The sequence below is a fragment of the Podarcis raffonei genome, chromosome 1 (assembly GCF_027172205.1).
Source record: "Podarcis raffonei isolate rPodRaf1 chromosome 1, rPodRaf1.pri, whole genome shotgun sequence".
NCBI classification, from domain to species: domain Eukaryota; kingdom Metazoa; phylum Chordata; class Lepidosauria; order Squamata; family Lacertidae; genus Podarcis; species Podarcis raffonei.
In genome coordinates this window covers 125,743,225-125,764,274 of record NC_070602.1, presented here as the reverse complement: position 1 = coordinate 125,764,274, position 21,050 = coordinate 125,743,225, and the positions used below count along the sequence as shown (strand labels likewise).

Sequence of the window (21,050 nt, the reverse complement as noted above, 5' to 3'; positions counted from 1 at the left end):
CCCATCACGTACCCTGCTCCTACTGCATGTTGATTTAAAAAATTGGGAAACTGAATTTGAAAATATAAAAGGGAGCAGTGCCACTTTCTAATCATTAGTCTAATGAATTGTGCCAGAAGAATACATAAAAAAGACACTGGACAGCGACCCAGGTACCAATGCAAAGACATAACTCTAAAATATTGTAGTCTCATCTAGCTCTCTTTGAAATAGAACACAGGCTCATGAATACACAAACACACCTGCTTCTAACATCACTATCTTGATCCCTAAGGCAATCCAGGAATCTTTTCACTGAAAAAGACACTGGAAGGTTTGTGCTTCTAGATCTGGAAGATGCTGGAACCATCTGTTTTTTTCATTCTTTTACTAGTTGAGGTGGGGCAAAGAATCATTTTAAAATGGACAGTTAGAACACTGACCTGCACAGGCTCAGGGGTAAGCTGGACTACATGCTGCATACGTTCACTGTGATGATGCCTGGATTCCTCTTCATAGATCACATCCCTCTCATGCTGCGGAAGATTCAGGAAGCGCCGGATGGTGCACAGGTTTTCCCAAAGTGTACGGTTCTCTGGACTTGGATTTTCCTTCCAACGGAGCAGCTCACACAGCCAACCCTGCAGTGGAAAGTCAAAATAACGGACGTTTTAAGTACTAGTAAACTGGTGAACGACATAATGGTTGAAGGGACTGCTTGTTTTATTGTGCTGCTATGATTTATCACACGTGCCACTTCCAATACTTGCTACCTATTTAGCATAGCTCACATTATAGTGCTCAGAATCATTACAAACTGACTCACCAGTTTGGTAATTATAATCCTGCTGCAGAACATCTTCCAAGTTACCTAGTACATACATATTGTGCACTTCGCTAATGGCAAATTTTGACCTTTTTCTAATAGTTCAGGACGCTTCAGTTTTGACCCAGATGGGAGCCCTTATTCTTGATCTACTGGACAATAGAGGCAGCTTGTGGCACTTCCATGCATGTCTGATACTGAATCACCCAGTGTGAAATCTCATTCACACAAATCTTCCTTGTGCTAGATGAGGGAGAAAAAAACATGATGTATATTTACTACACCAGTTATGAGTGTGTCTGCATGCATCTGTGGTTTCATGGACTGATATGCGGGAACTTGGCACCCAGGCAGAATCCAAGAAGGGAGACTCATTGAGAGAAAGTCCTAAAACAATCAGAGGGAAAACCTGCACTCTATGCAGTACTGATCATTACCAGACAGACAGCTAAGGATGAACAAATCTGTCAATTTTGGTTTCTCATTTTATCATTTTCCAATCTAAAGTTCACTCCATTTCTGTATCAGTTTGTGATTTCGTATTCTTTATTTTTAAATGATATGCATTTATCCTAATAAACGTCTCTGAATCTATTGTCGGATAACTGCATTGCAAATTTCATTAATGTACAAATTTCCAAGGAGAGGTGCGTTCTGCTTGCATATTGATTCAGGAAGGGCAAATTTGATGAATTTGCATTCAAAAGTGAACCAAACTAATTTCTCCCCTGCAAACGGCTTGGAAAAGCACAAAGGAGAGGCACAGGGAAAGTATGCCTGCGTTACAGTCAATAACTAGAAAAGAAGTAGAAGACTTGGAAAGCAGTGGACCCTACATTCAAATTACTTAAAGAATCTAGGAAGTTTCCTGGAACTATGATCGCCAGGATATTTTGTAGAGTTCCTTGGGAACCCCTACATAGCTAAGTGAAGAAAAAGCTTAGAAGACACTGAACCAGGCAATCTTCTCTCACCTCTACCTCAGATTCACCTACTGTAATTTTTGATAGATTTACATGTATTTTATTGGGAAATCATGAACAGAACTTCCCTATAATACCAACAGTTTGATTACTGCCCATGCCTTTATATGAGGTGTAGGGAAGGGGTAGTACCTCTGGTGGAGGACAAATCTGGCTCCTTTTGGGGTAGTTTGTCCACCTTTGGTCCCTACTCAGCACTCAGCTTTCACCTGTGGCTCCTAGAAACTGTCAGCATGAGACAGCGGCCACACCCTGGGAATGGCTTCGACTGGCAGGCTAAACCATGCAGGAGTACCTGATGGGTCATAAACCCTCAGTGAGTTAGAGACTTCCTCTGCATGTGAAGACAGGCTCTAGTGGATTGAGAGGACGAGACCAACTAAGGGTTAACAGTCAAGAAGGCAGTTCCTGCATATGCTGTAGAGCAGGCATAGGCAAATTCAGCCCTCCAGATGTTTTGAGACTACAATTCCCATCATCCCTGACCACTGGTCCTGTTAGCTAGGGGTGATGGGAGTTGTAGTCCCAAAACATCTGGAGGTCCAAGTTTGCCTATGCCTGCTGTAGAGGGAAGTGAGGGGCAGGTGGGGTTCATATCTGGGAAGGTTGCCCATCTAAGAGAAGGAAAACTTTGATCCTAAACCTCCGCTGCCTTGTGGGATATCTTCAAGAGAAGAAAAGGCTAAGGAGAAGAGTCCCTAAGATGGTTGGATGGCACCCTGTATGCCTCCTTCCAGCAACTCCTTCAGCCAAGTTGGTGCCAAATGTATTGCTCTGTTTTCCTTTCGACCACCTCAGTGAGGTTGGAGGATATTGTTTTCTGCCCAGGACTTCCATACACACTGCCTAGGCATGTACCCCATCGAGGTCACTTGGTGATGTTAATGCAACGGTTTGACCCCATTGTCTCTCCAATACCATTATAAGAAATGATTAATGTAACCCATAGGGCAGAAAGACACTACTTGTTAATAGGTGACAAACTTTCTCACCTTTATCTACTTACGTTTATAGAGAAAGTGCAATTATATTGAATGTTTTTTTAAATACACAGAACATCTGTAAACTTTGATGCAAAAAAATCTTTGTTAACACCTGTAGGCAACCTTGCATAGCAATGACTGAATCATCCCTTTCTTGTGGCTTTATGAGAGTAAATTCAACATAATAATGAAGCAACATACAAAACATGCATTTCCTAACTTTCATTAAGTAAAATATTTTGACAGTTCTACAGCCCATCATCTCAAGTGATTGTCTGGATTGTCTAAGCACTGAACTAACCATATCTCCATCCTGTTAAAATCCATGGGGCCTGAGCAATTTCAATGGGGTTGTGTCAATTTAATATTTCGAGCTGGATCTTGTTTTCTTAAGGTTAAATATGTCTTTCTTCAAAACTGTGTATGAAGGGACCTGACTAGAAAGGCTTTTCACAAGCCAAAAAAGGAATTGAAAGATTTGGTGTAACAACCTGATGCAAGGTGCGATTAAAGAGACCTCATATGATATCACATCGTTGTTTGTCTAACTCTCCACTGTGTCTTCTGCCTTTACCAAAAAAAAAAAAAAAGGAAAAGGAAAAGGAAAAGGAAAGGGGGGGGGAGGCAAGATTTGATTATCTCCGCTGCATCAGCCAAGACAGCAACACCAGCTGTTCTCATTGTGCAGCCTCTTCCTCACGGCCTACATGTTAATAACCTGATCATTCCATTTTCTCCTTCAACTGCCGGCTGCAGCACAGCGAAGAGACAAAAACCCAGGCCCATCTGCAGCAGCTGTAGGCACTGAACTGTGAAGCCACTGGGGATTTATAAACTAATCTGTAACACAACACTGCCTTGTTTTTACAAGTGAGAGGCCACATTTGTGCAGACCCGATCTTTTCTTGCAATAAGCTGCCGGGGGGGGGGTATGAAAAGGAGATATCTAATTATTTGCTTGGAATAAATATCTGCATTTGGTATTTTAGTTGGTATGTTGCTAACCATAGAATCAGGTGATGGCTGATTTTCCACCAATATTCTCTCGCCCACACCCCCAAATCCTGTGTACCTCTTTAATAACAATTTAAAACAAACAAACAAGAACAAAATTCTCGGCTCTAAAGTGTTTTCTCAGGGGTTCCGCAGTACGAAGGAAATAATTTTTGAAATGTAAAATAAACCATCTGTGGTGGGGGGAGAAGCTGCTATTTCTCCATCCATTTTACTGATCAGAGTAAGTCTCCAACTGCACACTTTCAGATGTTTAAAGCAGGTATGGTTAAAACTTCCCAAGGGAAACTGTAAGAGAGACTTACAACCTTAAAGAAACTTTTTAAAGGGTAAGTAAAATCCCACACCTGTTCAGAGTCAACGTTCTGAGTGATCTAAACCCAAAGACCTACTGATCTGTCAGAGCAGGCAGTTATATTAAGAGAAGGCTCCATTTGAAAAGAGACCCGTGACAACTTACTGCTACCATTTTTGCTTGTGATCTTGGAATGCCTCACACAACAGTCAGCTGCATTTGATTGATAAGCAGTGCTATAATCTGCACTCATTACAGTCACTTAGCCTGACACTATAGGCCTCATTATGGTCTATGTGCTCTCTGCCATTAGTCTTTAGGAAGCATAGTGCTCAATTTGCCAAGCAACTTGCAAGGTCTTGACCGTGGAGCTATTAAGGAGAAAACTAGACTGCAGTGTGACCATGTGTGCAGATATGAGCAAACCAAATTAATTTCTGGCAAGGGAAGCTACCAGGCAAAGATCCCATCCTTAGGACACCTGAGAACGTCTCAATTCCCCAGTGGACGCAAGCTAATGGCATGTTTAGCAGAGCTCAGTTCTGAAGGTGAATCACATTCCTGTTATTTAGGGAAATATTAATCCAGTTTCCCCAGAAACTCTTTGCTTGGCTGATCAGATTAAGGGATCTAGCCTCCTATGGCACACACACCACAGCAGGTCCCAAGAAATCTGTGATACTTCACAGCCTCAGACATATTGCACCATGTATACCCAGCTGCTACAATAATTAGCTTATGAATGTATCAGCTGGTTCTGCGATTTTTATAAATAATAACTAACCTACAGAGCAGAAAGATTTTCATGAGTCTAATATTAGCAAGAAATTGCTAAGCCTTCCTAACTCCGTAATGTCATTGTGCTAAATGCCCTCTTCATGCTTGCAATTTTATACTACTGGGCCTCCCTCTGATGCCATTTATAAATATTTATTTGGCATCAGCATTGGCAATTCATTTGTGTCAGTTTCTTTCACAACAGCTATTACTTGTTTTCTCTCTGTTTCACAGCCTACTTGTACACTTATCTACAACAAATCTTTTAGTCACTGTTGTCCTCGCCCTCCATCTATTTACCCAAACTGTCTTTCACTCATCCATTCAGGACTATATATTCAGCTCGACTGAACAACAGATTTTAGGTTTCAACGTGGCTAATATTTGAGAGAACCCTATGCTACAACAAGGCCCATCTCATCAACGTACACAATGCCCAAACAAACAGAAACCACCAGGTAAGAAAGTGTGTGCACTCTGCTGCTGCTGTTGTTTTCTATTTAAATAATCTTAGCGTGCCATCCAAGAAAGTTTTGCAGTACCAAGCAAAAAAAAAAGTGTAAATGTCAAATAAAACAGTGACAGATGACAGTATTCTCTATTGAATAGCACCGTTGCTTCGTGCATGTTCGATGAGAACTCATGAATTATTAATAAATAAATCTCCCTTTTCTTTTTTTTCTTTTTGTTTAAACCCTCAAGTTGTTGGGGGGGGTATTCAGGGAGGTGATAGCAGAGGGAGTCCATGTGTGTTTTATTGAGCATTCCAAGAGAATTGCTTCCATGCAAGAAATGCTGATACAATACAGAATTTCTCTGGAATGGAGGCATTCGTGTTGATTTCAGGCTTTTGGCTAATGTTCCTGGTGACATTGTTTTGGGGAAGGCAGGTTACTGTATATAGAATTAGGCTGTTATTAGACATCCCACTCTTAAAAATACTAGTGGCCCAGTTCCGTCACTCAGCATCTCTCCTATGCAAATAAGTCCAGTAACAAACTTCAAGATTGCTGTAAAGGGTGTGCTCTATTGCCGTGTGTCTGTCATGTGGGGGCTAATAAACTGAGCTGTATCCTGATACGACAGAAGTGCTGCAGATGGATGGTTCCTGTGTCCAGGAATTTGGCGCACAACCAGTCCTGGGAGAGGTTGCCTCTCTGTGAAGGAACAGGTTTGTAGTCTGGGTATACTCCTGGATTCCAACTAGTTACTGGAGTCTCAAGTGGCTTCTGTGGCTAGCAGTTCTTAGTCCCAGCTTAGGCTGGTTCGCCAGCTATAAATGTTCCTAGGTTGGGATAGCCTTCCAGTATCCAAGCAGGCTTTCTGCTCCCTTTGGCTTACAACTTCTTGAAACATCCCTGAAACGGCTTCCTTTCCAAGGACCTGCTATGACCTCCAAGACAAACGCAAATCACATTCCTAACAATATTTTTCTTCTGAACGCCCACCATGTATAAACCTAAGCTTCTTTTGGAGGCATTGTCACCTGATTAAAGGACGGTCATCTGATTAAAGAAATCTTACAGCCCAGGCCTGTGCAGAAGACCTACTACATTCAATGGGATTTATTCCCAAGTGTGCATCGTATCGCCACCCTAACTGATTAAAACTCATATGAACCATTCATCCATCAAATCTGTATAAAATTTGCCCACAAGTAAAAACAAGTTTTGAACAGGAGAAAACATTTTTTTAGATGCTTCACATGTAGCACGTTAGAATAGGCACTCCTGTATATGAGAAAATGGAGGATTTGAGTGTATGCCTAACCCCTAATTCCCCTACCCCCAGACGCATTATGTCATCTTCCCTAGCCTAGTGGAAAGGAGCTGCAGCAGCTGCTTGTCCTGCTAGTGGTTCTCCTATAAGAAGTGTCAAGCCTTGATAGGGGGAGTTTGGAGTCAAGGTTGGGGCAGGATCTGCAGGATACTAGCCCCACAGACACCTCCCCCCAAAAAACCAAGTGGCTCAAACCTGAGACCTCTCTGCTATGTCATACTGGATCTGGTGTAGTGAAAAGGGGAGGGAAAATCTGATCCCTTCCACCCTGGCCAGTGCAAATTGGCACCCCTTCAGGTGCAGCAGTGGATCCCCTGCTCTCTGACCCCCTTTAGGATTGCCCAATTTCTTTTCTAAGATAGTGCCTAGAACTCACAATTTTGATATTTATTTTTAAAAAATAGTCTTGGAAAAAAATTAAATGGGCTGCATGATTTTTTAAAAATAGGCTTACCCCTTTCTAATCAAATAATTTATTGAATTATTTAATTAGATGATTGACAGATTAATCTACTACATACTGAAGCACTATTTTAAAAACATCCTAATTCAGGCTGGTTTTTAGTGGGTAGAACCAAATTACAAAACATCTGATGCCGGAGCAAAAGCAGGGGCAATTGTAATCAGTGTCTGGGTGGGAGACCATTGAGAAACCCACTGAAGGTTCTTTGCGCCTTCCTAAGAAAGAGTGGGATGAAAGCATAATCAACCATCATGACAGGTTGGGTGTGGGTTCTAGCATGTCATATGTAATCTGTTTTAATGTTTACAATATATATATGTTTTTGATTACAAACAATGACACTGTGTAACAGGGTTACTAATGTAAACACAATAAAACAGCGGATAGCAAAACCTGACTCCATGATCTCATTCAAATATTCTAAGGAAAGGAAAAGACAATTGCCACAAATAAAGAGCTGTGACTCTTGTACAGTGGTACCTCGGGATGCAATCGGGATCCGTTCCGGAGCCCTGTTCGCATCCTGAACAGAACGTAAGACGCGTCTGTGCAGGTCGCGTTTCACAGCTTCCGCGCATGTGCGTGACGTCATTTTGACCGTCTGCGCATGCGTGAGCAGCGAAACCCAGAAGTAACGCACTCCGTTACTTCTGGGTTGCCGCGGAGCGCAACCCGAAAACACTTATCCTGAAGTGTATTTATCCCAAGGTATGTCTGTACAGTAAAGAAAAGCTGTAGTGATGGTAGCAAGGAATTCAGTTTGTAATTCTGTTTTGCACACAATCCTGCAGATTTGTATAAAGAATGCTACCAAGTCTCTTAAACTGTATTAAATAATGTGGATGCATTAGCATTAGCAATTTGGAAGTATCATATAGATGTCCTACTTTAAAACTTCTCTAACTCCAATCAAATGTATTTCCCAGGGCAAAAAGTGAAAGAATCTGCAGGGTAACTAAACTTTTGGCTGCTCAATAAACAAAAGCATTTCAGGCATGATGTACAAGGAACCCCCTAGAGGAAAAGGGAGGTAGATGAAGAAAGAAATGCAGCTCATTCCCATATTTATCATTGATCCTGTTTAGCCAGCTGACCTTTTTACTTCTGTCGTATTTAGGTCAGCAGTAGCGGTCAACCAAAAAAAGCTATCAGAGCGGTTGTTAAAAGGATTCATACATCCAGAAACTCCACAAAATATTCCATGTGAACAGAATAGGATCAGGTACACTTGCCTTGTAGGTTTATTCATTATGTATTAGGGCATATCCAGACATTCATTTTCTGTGTTCTGGAAATGCCATTGTTATCCAGACAAACCCACACAGCTCTCATCAACTCTCAATAGTTCACAGTCCCAATATTAGCTTATGGGGATTTCCTGCTTTTTGAATTAAACGCATGATGCAAAAGCACAATAAGAACAGGTTTCCTTTTGCTTCTTCTTGTGTGGGTACTTCTTTGTGAGAAGTACCATATTTTTTTTTCCTTAAGCTTGTTTGGTTGTGAGGATACACTGCTATGCCCTGAAGCATCAGCCAAGGAAGGTAATTTTTTGTGGGTGGGTGTAGATGAAACTCAGTGCGTTGCTTTCAGCTAAAGTGCAGTGAGCCAGAAGGGTCTTCAACAACACAAAACAGGGGTTGCCAAAAAGCTGGTGAGGTAAGGGCCTTGCTCCAAATGCTGCTGAGGACTACAAGTCATGTCTGTTTTGATCCAGTATCCAGGGCTTGGAAAGGTAGTACAGTGGGCATTAACACAGACCTCCCCACCCAAGTCTTTCTGTTGAACTCAGGAAAGAGGAGCGATAAAAGGTATCTCTTCCTGCATTTGCGGAGGCATCAAAGAGAAAAAACACAAAACTTTGCCAGTGACACCAAAAAGACTGAGACAAAAATGATGGGTGGTTCAAGGACACTGTTCAGTACATGCATCCTAAAGGTGCTCTGCTAGGTTGACAGCTTTTTCACACCAAATTTTGACCAAGTGGAGCAGACAGCAGAGGAGGTGTTTGAAAGACGGGTGTAAAACCTGCATTGGTCAGGATGCTCATATGAATCACAAATGCCTCTAGATAAACTATATATTTCACACATTAATGTAAGTAGCACAAGAGAAATACAGAAATGATTTGAACTTTGTATGTTCAAACACATTGAGGCTAGAATTATTGGCAGAAGAAAGCTAGATTTTATTACAGTAACTGCTGTGTTATTAGAAAGCTGAAGGGCATTGATTTTAAGACCACTGACAATGTTCTATCCATGTATTAATGTTCATAATGGAAGCAGGGAATAAGCTGCCCAGGGTAATTTATCTTGAAATTATACTTACCACCACTCAAGCACTGACATCTGCATGGAAGAAAGTGTCTTAACCCTAACCATGTCTACTCAAAAATAACTCCTAATAAATTTAATGGAGCTTACTTCCAGAAAACAACCAAACACCAACACATGACACTAGCGTCAGAAGGCCTGCACTGGCTTCTTGTCTGCTACCAAGCCAGGTTTAAGGTTCTTATACTAGTGTACAGAGCCCTGAATCACTTGGGCCCAGAATAACTTAACAACCAATTTACCCTGTACACCCCAAATCAATCAGTGAGATTGTCAGGGGAGCAATAATAGTGGTTCCCTATGGGCCAGAATCACAACTCATGTCAACAAGGAGTTGTGCTATAGAACAGGGGTCGGCAACCTAAGGCCCATGAGCCACAAGCGGCCCACAGGGGTCATTTAAGCAGCCCACGAGCTGCCCCCAAACTGAGCCACCTGCTTGGCGAGGCCAAACGGTATAATTTTAAAAAGAAATAAGTGGAGTTAGGATTGTAACCTAAGTCAATTAACTGGCCTTGAGCAGCAGCTTGGTTCATTTCATATTCTTATTTTTTTAAGGAATTGAATGTATCTGCACTGACATTTTGCAGGGATACCAGCAAATACGTGAGTAGGCAAATGAAGAGATTTTAGTGAAAATGATTCAAAAAAATCTCTACTCAAAGATATGTAAAAGGATATTTCCTCACCCACATCTTCAGTGCAGAAAATGTCAGCATCTGTGACAAAAAAGGCAATGTGTGATGTATGTTTTTAAAGAGACTAAAATCATGCTATTAACCACATAAAGATTACTTTCTAATTGTACCCATGCAAAGGTCTTTAAAACAAATGTTCAGTGGTGATTAACTCTCTTCATGTTGGGAATCTACAGCAGTAGAAAATGAGCCAGGTTTCTGAACTTGTTCTTTTCTTGATTAAAATAATCTTGATTAAAATAAAGCTCATTATTATTTAAAATAACCCAGTGAAGAAACCTGAATGGCTAGAAAACTGGCTATAATGGCAAGTTCTGCCATGAAGCTTAATGAAACCTTGACAAGCTGGCTTTGCTCTATTATTCCTATTACCTTTGAAATGCAACATTCTCTACCGTAATCTTTGTGGGAGTTTAATCACCAGTTTTGCCAAACTATTCCTTGAATTCTTTACTTTATCTTCTTGTTCTAGTTAAGGATGTAGATGACAGCCATAGCCACATGATATGAATCATCATAAGAGACTGACCGTTTTAAGTTTTCATCACACTGTGATTTAGTGGATAGACTCTTTGACGGCAAGAGCAGTAGCTGACATTGAGAAGGAACTGCACACTTGATGAGACTATCAACAAGTGAATGAGTAGGGTTGCCATACATCTGGAATTTCCCAGACATAGCTGGTATTTGGCCCTCTTAAAAAGCTTCCAGGCAAAAATCGCTGAAATGTTCAGGAAAATCCAGATGCATGGCAGTCCATGTCGGAAGTGTAGATTTTGGCAAATTTCATTAAAAATAGCTCAAAAACTATCTTTTTCCTATCCTTTCTTTTTTGAGATTTTGCAAAAAAAAAAAAAGAGGTCAACACCCGTTGTGTCCAGATTTTTGAAATACAGTGGTACCTCGGGTTAGTACTTAATTCGTTCCAGAGGTCCGTACTTAACCTGAAACTGTTCTTAACCTGAAGCACCACTTTAGCTAATGGGGCCTCCTGCCGCTGCTGGGCCGCTGGAGCACGATTTCTGTTCTCATCCTGAAGCAAAGTTCTTAACCTGAAGCACTATTTCTGGGTTACCGGAGTCTGTAACCTGAAGCGTATGTAACCCGAGGTACCACTGTATGGCAAGTTATGAGAATCCTCTGAAGCTATAGCACAATTTTTGATAGTCAGCTGTAGCTCCCCCTCCCTGCTTTATCCTCCTCAGATCTTCTGTACATGAAATATGCATACAGTGCAGCTAAAATCCAGCCATGTCCTGAATTAGAAAGGAACAAACCATTTGCATGACCCAGGCACATATGGAACACTGTGTGCCAATGGAGATTGACAGTAGAAACAAGGCACAGGAGACCATTGGCTGGGTTAAATTAGGCCACAAATTTATTGTTTTCATATGTAAGCCAGTGGCAAAAGGCACTGGATAAGCATCCACCTTCAACCAAACCACCTGCAGGTTGAACCCGAGATGGGTGGACCCTGGCATGAAGGTTGCCCTTGGACATGGGTCAAATGTGACTTTCCTGCCAGTGCCTCCTCACGGAAGGGATGCTATGGCCCCCTGTTTGGGCTCCCAGACAGCTCTACCACTTTAACGGGGTACCCTGGTGTTAAAAGGATACTACCCACTGCCTTAAATGCCCAAGTTGTGGTGTTTGCTATGAGGAAGGCAAAAACCTGTAGACGGGTCAATCTGTCTGCAGGTAAAACTCCCCCTTGGCCCCAAATACAGCAACTGAGTAATCTATAGCAATGCCCATACACAGTTCAGCTTGCTCACCATCAGGCTGAAGCACACATGCAAATATAAAAGGGGCAGGAGGGCAGATGATCCAGTGACAATCAGATCCATGCAGGACAAGAGGCTGGGCACCAGGCACCGGACCACTTCAAAGGAAGGCGACAGTCCCAGTACCTGCCCAAGTCTTACCTCCTGATTGGCCGGGAGAGTGCCTGGCTTCCTGCCAGAAATGCGTGGCCAGAAGGGAAGGCTATGCATCCACCTCCGGCCACGCGCTTGGACCCCTCCTCCCCTTGCATCAGCCCCCAATGTGCTCTGCACCAGGCAACATATGGTGGCCACACGCAATCTGGTGGCAGACCTTTGTTGTTATCCTGTTATAACCCAGAGAGAAAGCAGAACGTGCATTTCAGTCCTATCTCATGGCCTCCCATTTGCACATGCCCCTGCATGTCTGGCAAAAATGAGAAAGAGTTGAATACATGTAGAGCTGATCACCAGTGCTTTCATGGAACCCTGTGTGGTGCTGTGAAGCCCAAACCATCAGCTTATTATCTGGGCTTCAAAGTACCATACATCCTACACAGTTTAATTTCAAAACATGTGGGAAGGAACAAGTCATGTGATATAATGTGACAGACAGATGGGCAGCCATGCCTACAGATGGTGGGAAAGATAGATACCTAGGTAAGGTAAAGGTAAAGGGCCCCTGGAAGGTAAAGGACCCCTGGAAAGTTAAGTCCAGTCAAAAGCATCTATGGGGTGCAGCGCTCATCTCACTTCAGGCCGAGGGAGCTGACGTTTGTCCACAGACAGCTTTCCGGGTCATGGGGCCAGCATGACTAAACTGCTTCTGGCGTAACGGGACACTGTGCCAGAGCACACAGAAACACCATTTACCTTCCTGCTGCAGTGGTACCTATTTATCTGCTCAGACTGGTATGCTTTCAAACTGCTAGGTTGGCAGGAGCTGGGACAAAGCAACGGCAGCTCACCCCATCACATAGATTTGAACCACCAACCTTCTGATCAGCAAGCCCAAGAAGCTCAGTGGTTTAGACCACAGCACCTAGCCTGCATGCCGGAACCAATTCCCCACTGCTGCTCTATGTGATTCTTTTTCTTTTATGTGATTATCTTGGGATAAGTACCAGAACAAATACTGACTTTAGCTCTGAAAAAAAATCAAAATGTGATGCAGTGGAGAACACTTGCTTTGGTACCTATCTTCTATGGAATCTGGAAGGAACAGGATATGTGTAGCCCTCAAAATCAGATGGTCTGGAATGAGTGCTTACATGCACTCTGTAGAAGCACCATATGGAGCTATTGTTTTGAAACTGCTTTGCTCAAGAATTCATTTGGTGAGAAGATTGGGTAGAGTGACAAGCCATATAGTTAGTGTGTTACCATGACAGTTGCTACTAGTCACTGGTCCTATTGGTGCCCTTAGGGCATCCAGCTGCTCATGTTTGAAAATAGGATACTGGACATGATAGACCACATTCTGATCCGCCAGGACTGTTCTTATGTACTTATGAGTTCTGGCTGTCAGTAGGAATTTATTTAGAGGCTTACTAGGTACTTTTAGACATGCTTCTGCGTTAAGTTGGATCTTATAAATTTTCCAGAGATTAGTATTTCTCTCGTCCATATATGGTTGTTACAAACTTTATACTAACAGATGGATGCTGATGATGACCCTATAAGAAAGTGGAAGTGCCACTGGTTCTCAAACTCTGTCTTAGCCTCCCCAGAACTCAAGTTGTACAATAAAGGCACCATGGCAACCAGCTATGGTTTGAAAATGTTCATGAAAATGTACACATGATATGCAAATTATACTAAATAGCAACTTCAAGCTCATAGTATATTATTTTGATGTGGTTACCAGCGCTGACCAAATTTCCTATACCTACTGTAAACAGAAAGTCCAAGTGCCTTCAGGATAACAGTTAATATTAAGGCATCACAGAGTAATCAGTGCTACCTACTAGACCTGTGAAACAAAAGGAGCACATGCTCAAAAATGCTTATGCATGAAGTATTATTGGGCACAGCCACAGCAAATGTCACTTTCACACATTTTAAACCCTTCCTGCTTTTTTTTCCTATCTGGAGTTTCTATATGCTCACAGCAAGAACGTTTAATGCATTCTAGCTCTAGAGAGTAGATGGTGGCCGGCTCCTTTGGAATTTCTACATTCGAATTGGCACAGACGGAAGCTAGTGAGCCACCCAAATTATTTTGGGTGGCTCACAGTCTTTCTATTTCAAGACTCTTCTGTGTAAAATGACAGGAAGCTTTCAGGCATTTTGGAGCCAAACCTCAGAAAGAGCCTGGTAATTCAGTTTGTCCTAAAAGGGTCCTGATTAAGGACTATCCAGCCTTGGCCACACTGCACACACATCTTTGGTATTTGGTATTTGTATGCAGGCAAGGACGAAGGGCACGTTTGCAAAATCAATTGTGTGCAGTTTTTATATTTACTGCACTTTTACCACATATGTCATTTATTACACAGTGGAAAACCGTTAAATGCACAGTAGTTGTGCCAAGTGGCATTATGCTTTTAACAGCTTTATTCGTTTAACAGCTCCAGTCTCATTATATTTTGCCATGTGGTACATGAGATTTTTATTCATTTAACAGTGTAAGAGGGCTCCATGGCATTTTCCTTTTATGTATTTCATATTGTGCCTGGGCTCTTGCCTTTTCTGTGAACATTAGCCCACAGGCTGCACTGAAAACAAGTGGTGCAACAGGAGACATGATGATTTAGAAGAGGAGGAAGAAAATGAGCATGAGAAAAATTTGGATCCTCCTCATATACAAATCCATGTAACACATTAGAATAAATTCAATATTTCTGTGAATGATGGTAACAGAATTACTTTCAGCATTTTATAATGCTTCCATTTCATATTTTTTAAAACTACAAGGAATACAGTGATCAATCAATCTGTGGTTTTCTGTTGGCTTCCCATAAGAGAATTGTTTAAGGAATCAAACAACTGTTAAGGAATCAAATCTGTTAAATGTGTACAACACTATAATTTCAGGGGTTCTTGATTTACTGCACCAGGTGGAGGACAGGGAAGCAGTTTATGGTCCCGTTTCTTTTTTTTTACTTTTCAGTTAAAGGAAGATAATCTGATTTGTCTTTGCTAGCCATTCACTTTAAAGAGGCAGAAAGAAATAATTTAGGAGCAAAAAGACAAAGTGCAATGGATTCTCCAGGGATCATTGATGTTGTTACTAATGCTGCAACCGATATACTTTAATGATGGGGGGAGGGATGGGTCCAATTTCAACCTTGAAGCTTTCTCTGCTCTTTCAAAAAGAACCCTCTACTCACCTGACTTTTATTGGCAGCCACTTTGGCAAACAGAGCCTGAGACACCTTGGCCCTTTTCATCTCCTGTTGGATCTCGTCATAAATGGCAGCTGTGATGTTGATGTTGGCTCCGTCCACCTTAATGGGGAGGTCTGTTGTCGGTGTCGAGGTTTTGGCCTACCGAGAGACCATGAAAATAATAATTAAAAAAGTGCTGCTTTCAGCCCAGCCATCTGTGCAGAAATTATCAAAGGATTTCAGTCAGCTGATGCCAAACTGCATTAGCTACAGAGGGACACTTCCTGTCCATTATTCTAATCAGGTTAATTGTGATTGGAAATAATTGCAGTGCATTCCTATAGGACGTTCACAGTCCTCTCTCCCTCTCCCTCCCTTCCCCCCTCTCTTCACACACAGAGCTTGCTCACTCTCAACACACATAGAAGCACATATACCAAAAAACTGAAAGGTTATATAGCAGAAGAATTAAATCCCAGGCAGTCACTTGATGGGGCTAGCCAGAAAATACAATATAATACATACATGAGTATTTGGACTTTTGCTTTTTCTCCCCATAAAACTGCATACCTTGGAGGAAGAGCCAATTCTTCCAGAAAAAATGAGTAAATGCATAGAGGTCTCTAAATAATAAATTATTACTCAATTTAATGCACTCCCTCAAGTCTCTCTCATCCTTTATTAAAGCTATATGTATGTCATTTGAGTATGTATGGTTTCCCATCATTATGCTGCCCAGATAGTCACCTAATTTCACCTAGGAAATCAGTGAGAATGAACAAAAATTCATAACACCAGGCTTCACAGTATGTGTGGTGTGCTGCCCTTGGTCTCCTAAACTCATATTGCAGTTCTGCATATTCCAGTGCACTCCTTTTAATTGAATGACTTCCAATCAACTTCTGGGACAAATGAAGGACAATAAACAGAGAATATTGGCACTTCCACTTACTAAGCCATCAGAGAACAAGAAGTTAGGAATGGACGGGGAAAGGTCATTACCCCAAAACCAGAAACCAGATGAAAACCTGTTCAGACTGGCTGCTAGTTTCAGCAGTACAAGTCAGATACATGACTGAAACTGCCAAGTAACCTATATAGTGGAATCTTGGGTTGCAAACGTGATCCGTGCGGGAGGCGTGTTCACAACCCACAGCGCCGCGTCTGCCATGCACGTGACGCGATTTGGTCTTCTGCGCATGTGCATAAACCGTTCTGGTACTTCCGGGTTCGATGCGTCCGTAACCCGAAAACACGCAACCCGCAGCGTTCGCAACCCGAGGTATGACTGTATTGCACAGGCTATTCTATCTAACAGCAGTTATCTACACACAGCAGCAATCTAGGACACCAATCTAGCAAGCTTTTTATGGAACTGAAACATTAAATTAAGCTAACGTGTGTATAGAAAAAGACTGTAATGTCATTTCTCCCATGCTGGCACCTTAAAACAGCCTGATTTAGGGAGGTACTGAATATAAATAGTATGTTTAACCCAGAGATGTTCCCCTCAGCCCACATGCAGAACACAGCCAGATTTTATCCAGCCCTCTGGGTCTTCTTCCACCTATCAGCTGCTCAGCAGTGAGCAACTGAGAGGGGGAAATGTTCTGACTTTTTGTGAAGTATGCAACTGCAGTTCCTTCCTCTGCAAGATCAAAGCAGAGAGGAAAGGTCTCAACAGAGGTAGACCTATATTGCCTAGAAAAATGCAAGATGTGTTCCTTCAGTTTGGAGTTGCATGCAATTTTGGAAGTATAATTGTAATTCCACCATCGGCAGCAAAGTGGATGGGTATAAGGATCAAATCTTCTTTGTTGTGACACCAAGATTATAGAATGAACTCCTGAAAGAGGCCTGCCTGGTTTCCAGTCTCTGCTCAGTTTTCAACAGACAATACAAATATGTTTTATTTATTTCTCTTTCTGACAGAGACTGCGACCCAGTTTCCACATTCCCTGAATGAGTTCCCAGAGTGAATACTGCAGCTACCCAGGGCTATGCCATGGTTTGGTTTGGCATTACATTACATGAGCTGTAAGCCTAGTCTTCTTCTTCATTTGTTGCATGTGGTTTGTCTGGGGGACAGATTCAGCTGCAACACGATAGCAAACATGGCTTAGTGCTGGGCAGGATAGCAGCAGCAGGACTGGGCATAGAGCACAGTTGCCACGATCTTCACTCTGAGAGAATTTGCACATTAGTTTGTGTGTGCTAAGCCATGGTTTAGCTTAGTGTTTGAAAAAATTCTGGCACAGTATGCAAACAAGAGTTTGCTGGGGCTGCTGCTTAACTTTTTTATTTCTTTTGTTTCTTTATGAGTTTTTGATTTGTATTTTTATAATTGTTAATTTTTAAATGCTGTTTTCAGGAAGTTTTGTTGCCATTTCTTCAAACAGAAAAATGACAGAACTAAATAAATGTGTGGGATATAGAAATTAACTAAATAAATTTACCACAGAAGAAAGAAATCAGCATTTAAACCTTTTCATGTTCAATACCCCTGGACTCTTTTACTGGATTAATTTGGCACAGGCCACGTAATATTAAGGACACATCTCAAAATAATAGTTTATCAATGTAAAGCTACAAACTAAGGATAAGAACTAAAACAACAGGGAATACAATGGGGGTATTTACTGTATTACTTGATACATTCTCAGATTACCCACCACACTGCAAAATCATATCACAGATTGGTATCTATGGAAACAACATTTTGTATATAGGATTAACTTTGGCACAGAACAAATTTGTCATTAATTTGTAATACATTTTCTCTTGTCTACCCATTTTGGCTGATTTTGAAGGCAGTCTCCTAGCATCAATATGTCCCTTCTAAGTGACAAGTCTTGGGTAGAAATCACATGTGCATTTTATAGCACTTTATAACTTAGGAATTTCCCTCTGTTTCAGTTAAGGTATACTACTAGTGCTGACAAATTATGTTTTTCCTGGGTGAGCTTTCTTCTATATACAGTACACTCCTCCAGATAATGCAGAAGAAGGAGCTCCTTCACTTGGCTACCTTGGATGCAATCGACTCTTTATTCACACATGAATATTCTCAGATATTAAGATTAACTTCTGAGACCCTTCAAGGGTGCCCCCTTTTTCAGAGTTAAGGCGAAAGAACTAATACAGGTGTGGCACCTTCTCTGTGGCATGCTCTGCCAAGGAGGGCAGCCTGGGAACCAATCCTAGAGCTTTCCAGCAACAAGCAAATGTTTTTTGTTTATTGCCACAGGCCTTTCACAATTACAATGACACACACAACTGATTGTTTTAAAAAAGAATCACTCTGCTTTTTTAGCAATTATACTAGTTTGCATACACACACACACACACACACACACACATATATAATAAAAAAAATTGAAGTTTTCAATTACAATCCAATAATAGCCTCAGTATATCAATATGAATTGAAGGGTCTCAGAAGTTAGGCTTCCGGTTCCGCTCTGCCTTAATGGAGGCAGCACCCACAACAGCGGGAGATTGTTGGCAAAGGAAAAACAACGATGATTGAGGGTAATTATCCTTGCAAATTCCCCCCAGGGACAGGGGTGAATGGGCTTCACACACAGTTTGTCTCAGTACCTGTCTCTCGCTCCGGCATGGATTGTGGGAGGCAGGAAGGCGCTGAGAACATATATATATTCTTTTAATTGTAAACCATCCTGAAAGTTGTGAAACTTGTTCTTGTTAGGTACTATGAGGATCTCAAGGCATCAGTGAAATGAGGAGGGAGGCGATTTTTCTCTGGCAGAGGGACTGTTGGAAACAAAATGCTTCCCTCTTGCTGTGAAGCCAGCAGAGAGGTAGGTCACAATGTGGCATGGAGATTAGGCCAACAAGGCCACAGGAAAAGGGCTGCCTTCAACAAGCATATTGATGGAATCTATTTCCCTGATGCAGATAAAATTCACTGGAACCAGGGCCAGCACATGCCACTTGTGTCCTTCTCAGCCACCCTCTGCTTTGGGGAGCAGTGCACCAGGCTCTGGGGTACCTAGACTTGCGCACCACTTTTGGCTCTAGCATGCGGCCCCCAAAGTTAAGTGCCACCAGGGGTACAGAGTCCTTTAGGAACCCTGGACGCGGACCATTTAGGGTATTAAAGCATCTTCACTTTGAATTATGCCCAGAAAACAACTAAAGTCCAGTGAAAGCTCTCAAATGCTGTGGCAAATCACAGTAAACGATCTAGCTGTTGTGTTCTGGATGAGCTGTATTTTCTAAATGCATTTTGCTACCAGCTGGTTGCAGTCACCTCAACAAATCCTTCATTATAACTCAAAAAAGGGCCTCTGCTGACTGCTTAAATCCTGGCTTGTCATTAGTTAGAAGAAGAACTGGATGACATTCCAATCAGTATGGCAATCATGGAGTAAAATCATAGACACTTAATGGAAAAGCTATGATGCTCACAGGCTACAATACGGTTCAGAGGATGCAGTGACTGCCTAGTTCTCTTCAAGCATACAGGGGAGATGTGTATGAGGAGCATTTTCTATCGCTGAAGAGACTGGAGTTACCCTCATTTCCATGGGCCTCCACATGCACATCAGTGTTGTGATGCTTTCAATCACAGTTGATGTGCACAACCTGCCCCGCATTTGAATTCTTTCATGTAGTTCACTGAATTCTCATTCTTTATATTTGCAGCATTAAATACTAACTAGTTTCATCTACAAAGTATTGCCAGAAGATAACATGACCCTGTTAGCTCAACTCCAAACCCTAAAAAATCAAGCTTCCAAGAAGCACTCAAGTGGGCTGAATACCAGATGGGAAAATCCTAACAGGTCATCTCAAATGATGCCTGCCCGTCTGTTTCTGGATAACGGGACAATTGTGAAAGCAATTATAATAGGGTTGCACCTTACCTGGGGGGTTCTGGAGGAACTTGGACTGCTGGCAGCTGAAGACACCATGCTCACATTGGGGTTCATACTCCTCTCTCTCTCATCCTGATATATACGATCTCGTTCTGTCTCAGGCAGGTTGAGGAAATTCTGCATTGCCCTCAGATTTACCAGGAGGGACTGGGAAGCTGTTCTAGGGTCTTCTTCTTTACGCAGAATCTCTGATAGCAATCCCTGGTTCAAAAAATTAAAAAAAGGCCAAGTCTTTTTAAAAATGTGTTTATTGTAACCAGCCAGGTTGCAATGCTGAGACCCTTCATAAGATGTTAAAGCACAGGGAATGTTTTGTAGAAACAAACCTTGTTTTCTTGGGACTGTGGTTTATTTAGGAGCATTTCTGTTCAGATTCTATCATATATTTAAGATCAACCTGAACAACGAGGTGCCAAAGAGGCAGGTGGGTCAGTGTAAAACTACCATTATAGCCAGGTGCCTCCTGAAACTATTTTAAGAACTATTAGTGCTCTCACTCTTACTGCTTCAGGCTGGAAACACTTGGCAGCCCTGTTCATCTTCAGGAATCTGCCAAGTTTGGTAAATTTAGTTCAGACATTTAAACAGCACAGGAGACTTATGAAGAAAAATGTTTGGCAGAGTTTGGATGTTACAGTTCATTCACTGCAAACCTGTCAATTCTTTCTAATGGGAGAAAATGCTGCAAATATGAGAAATTCTCAAGATACTTCATCTTAGAAATTAATAATTTGAAAATTGCTTGCTGCCTCATTTAGAAAGCCAAGATATGGCAATGTCCATATTCATCAAATACATCAAGCTTTACATGAAAGAAGCCAGAGGTTCAGTTATTCGTATAGCATGTAGTTAGGCCCACAGAAAGCAAGCAAGGGCATAGGACATAAGATGTTCCTAAGCAATTGTCAGGGACTGGGCAGA

General features: G+C 41.8%; 1 protein-coding gene across 3 annotated transcripts in view; it reads right to left on the bottom strand.

Moving 5' to 3' along the window:
• SATB2 (SATB homeobox 2) overlaps positions 1-21,050 on the bottom strand; it is a 128,537-nt gene that overhangs the window by 23,961 nt on the left and 83,526 nt on the right. For 2 of the 3 annotated variants that reach the window (XM_053361218.1, XM_053361226.1), the window contains 3 exons: positions 20,118-20,330; positions 15,232-15,387; positions 423-620 (listed from right to left, as the gene is read on the bottom strand). In XM_053361218.1, the coding sequence (XP_053217193.1) occupies positions 423-620; positions 15,232-15,387; positions 20,118-20,330 (567 nt within the window). The remainder of the gene's footprint in view (positions 1-422; positions 621-15,231; positions 15,388-20,117; positions 20,331-21,050) is intronic. The other variant, XM_053361235.1, reaches the window with a different exon arrangement.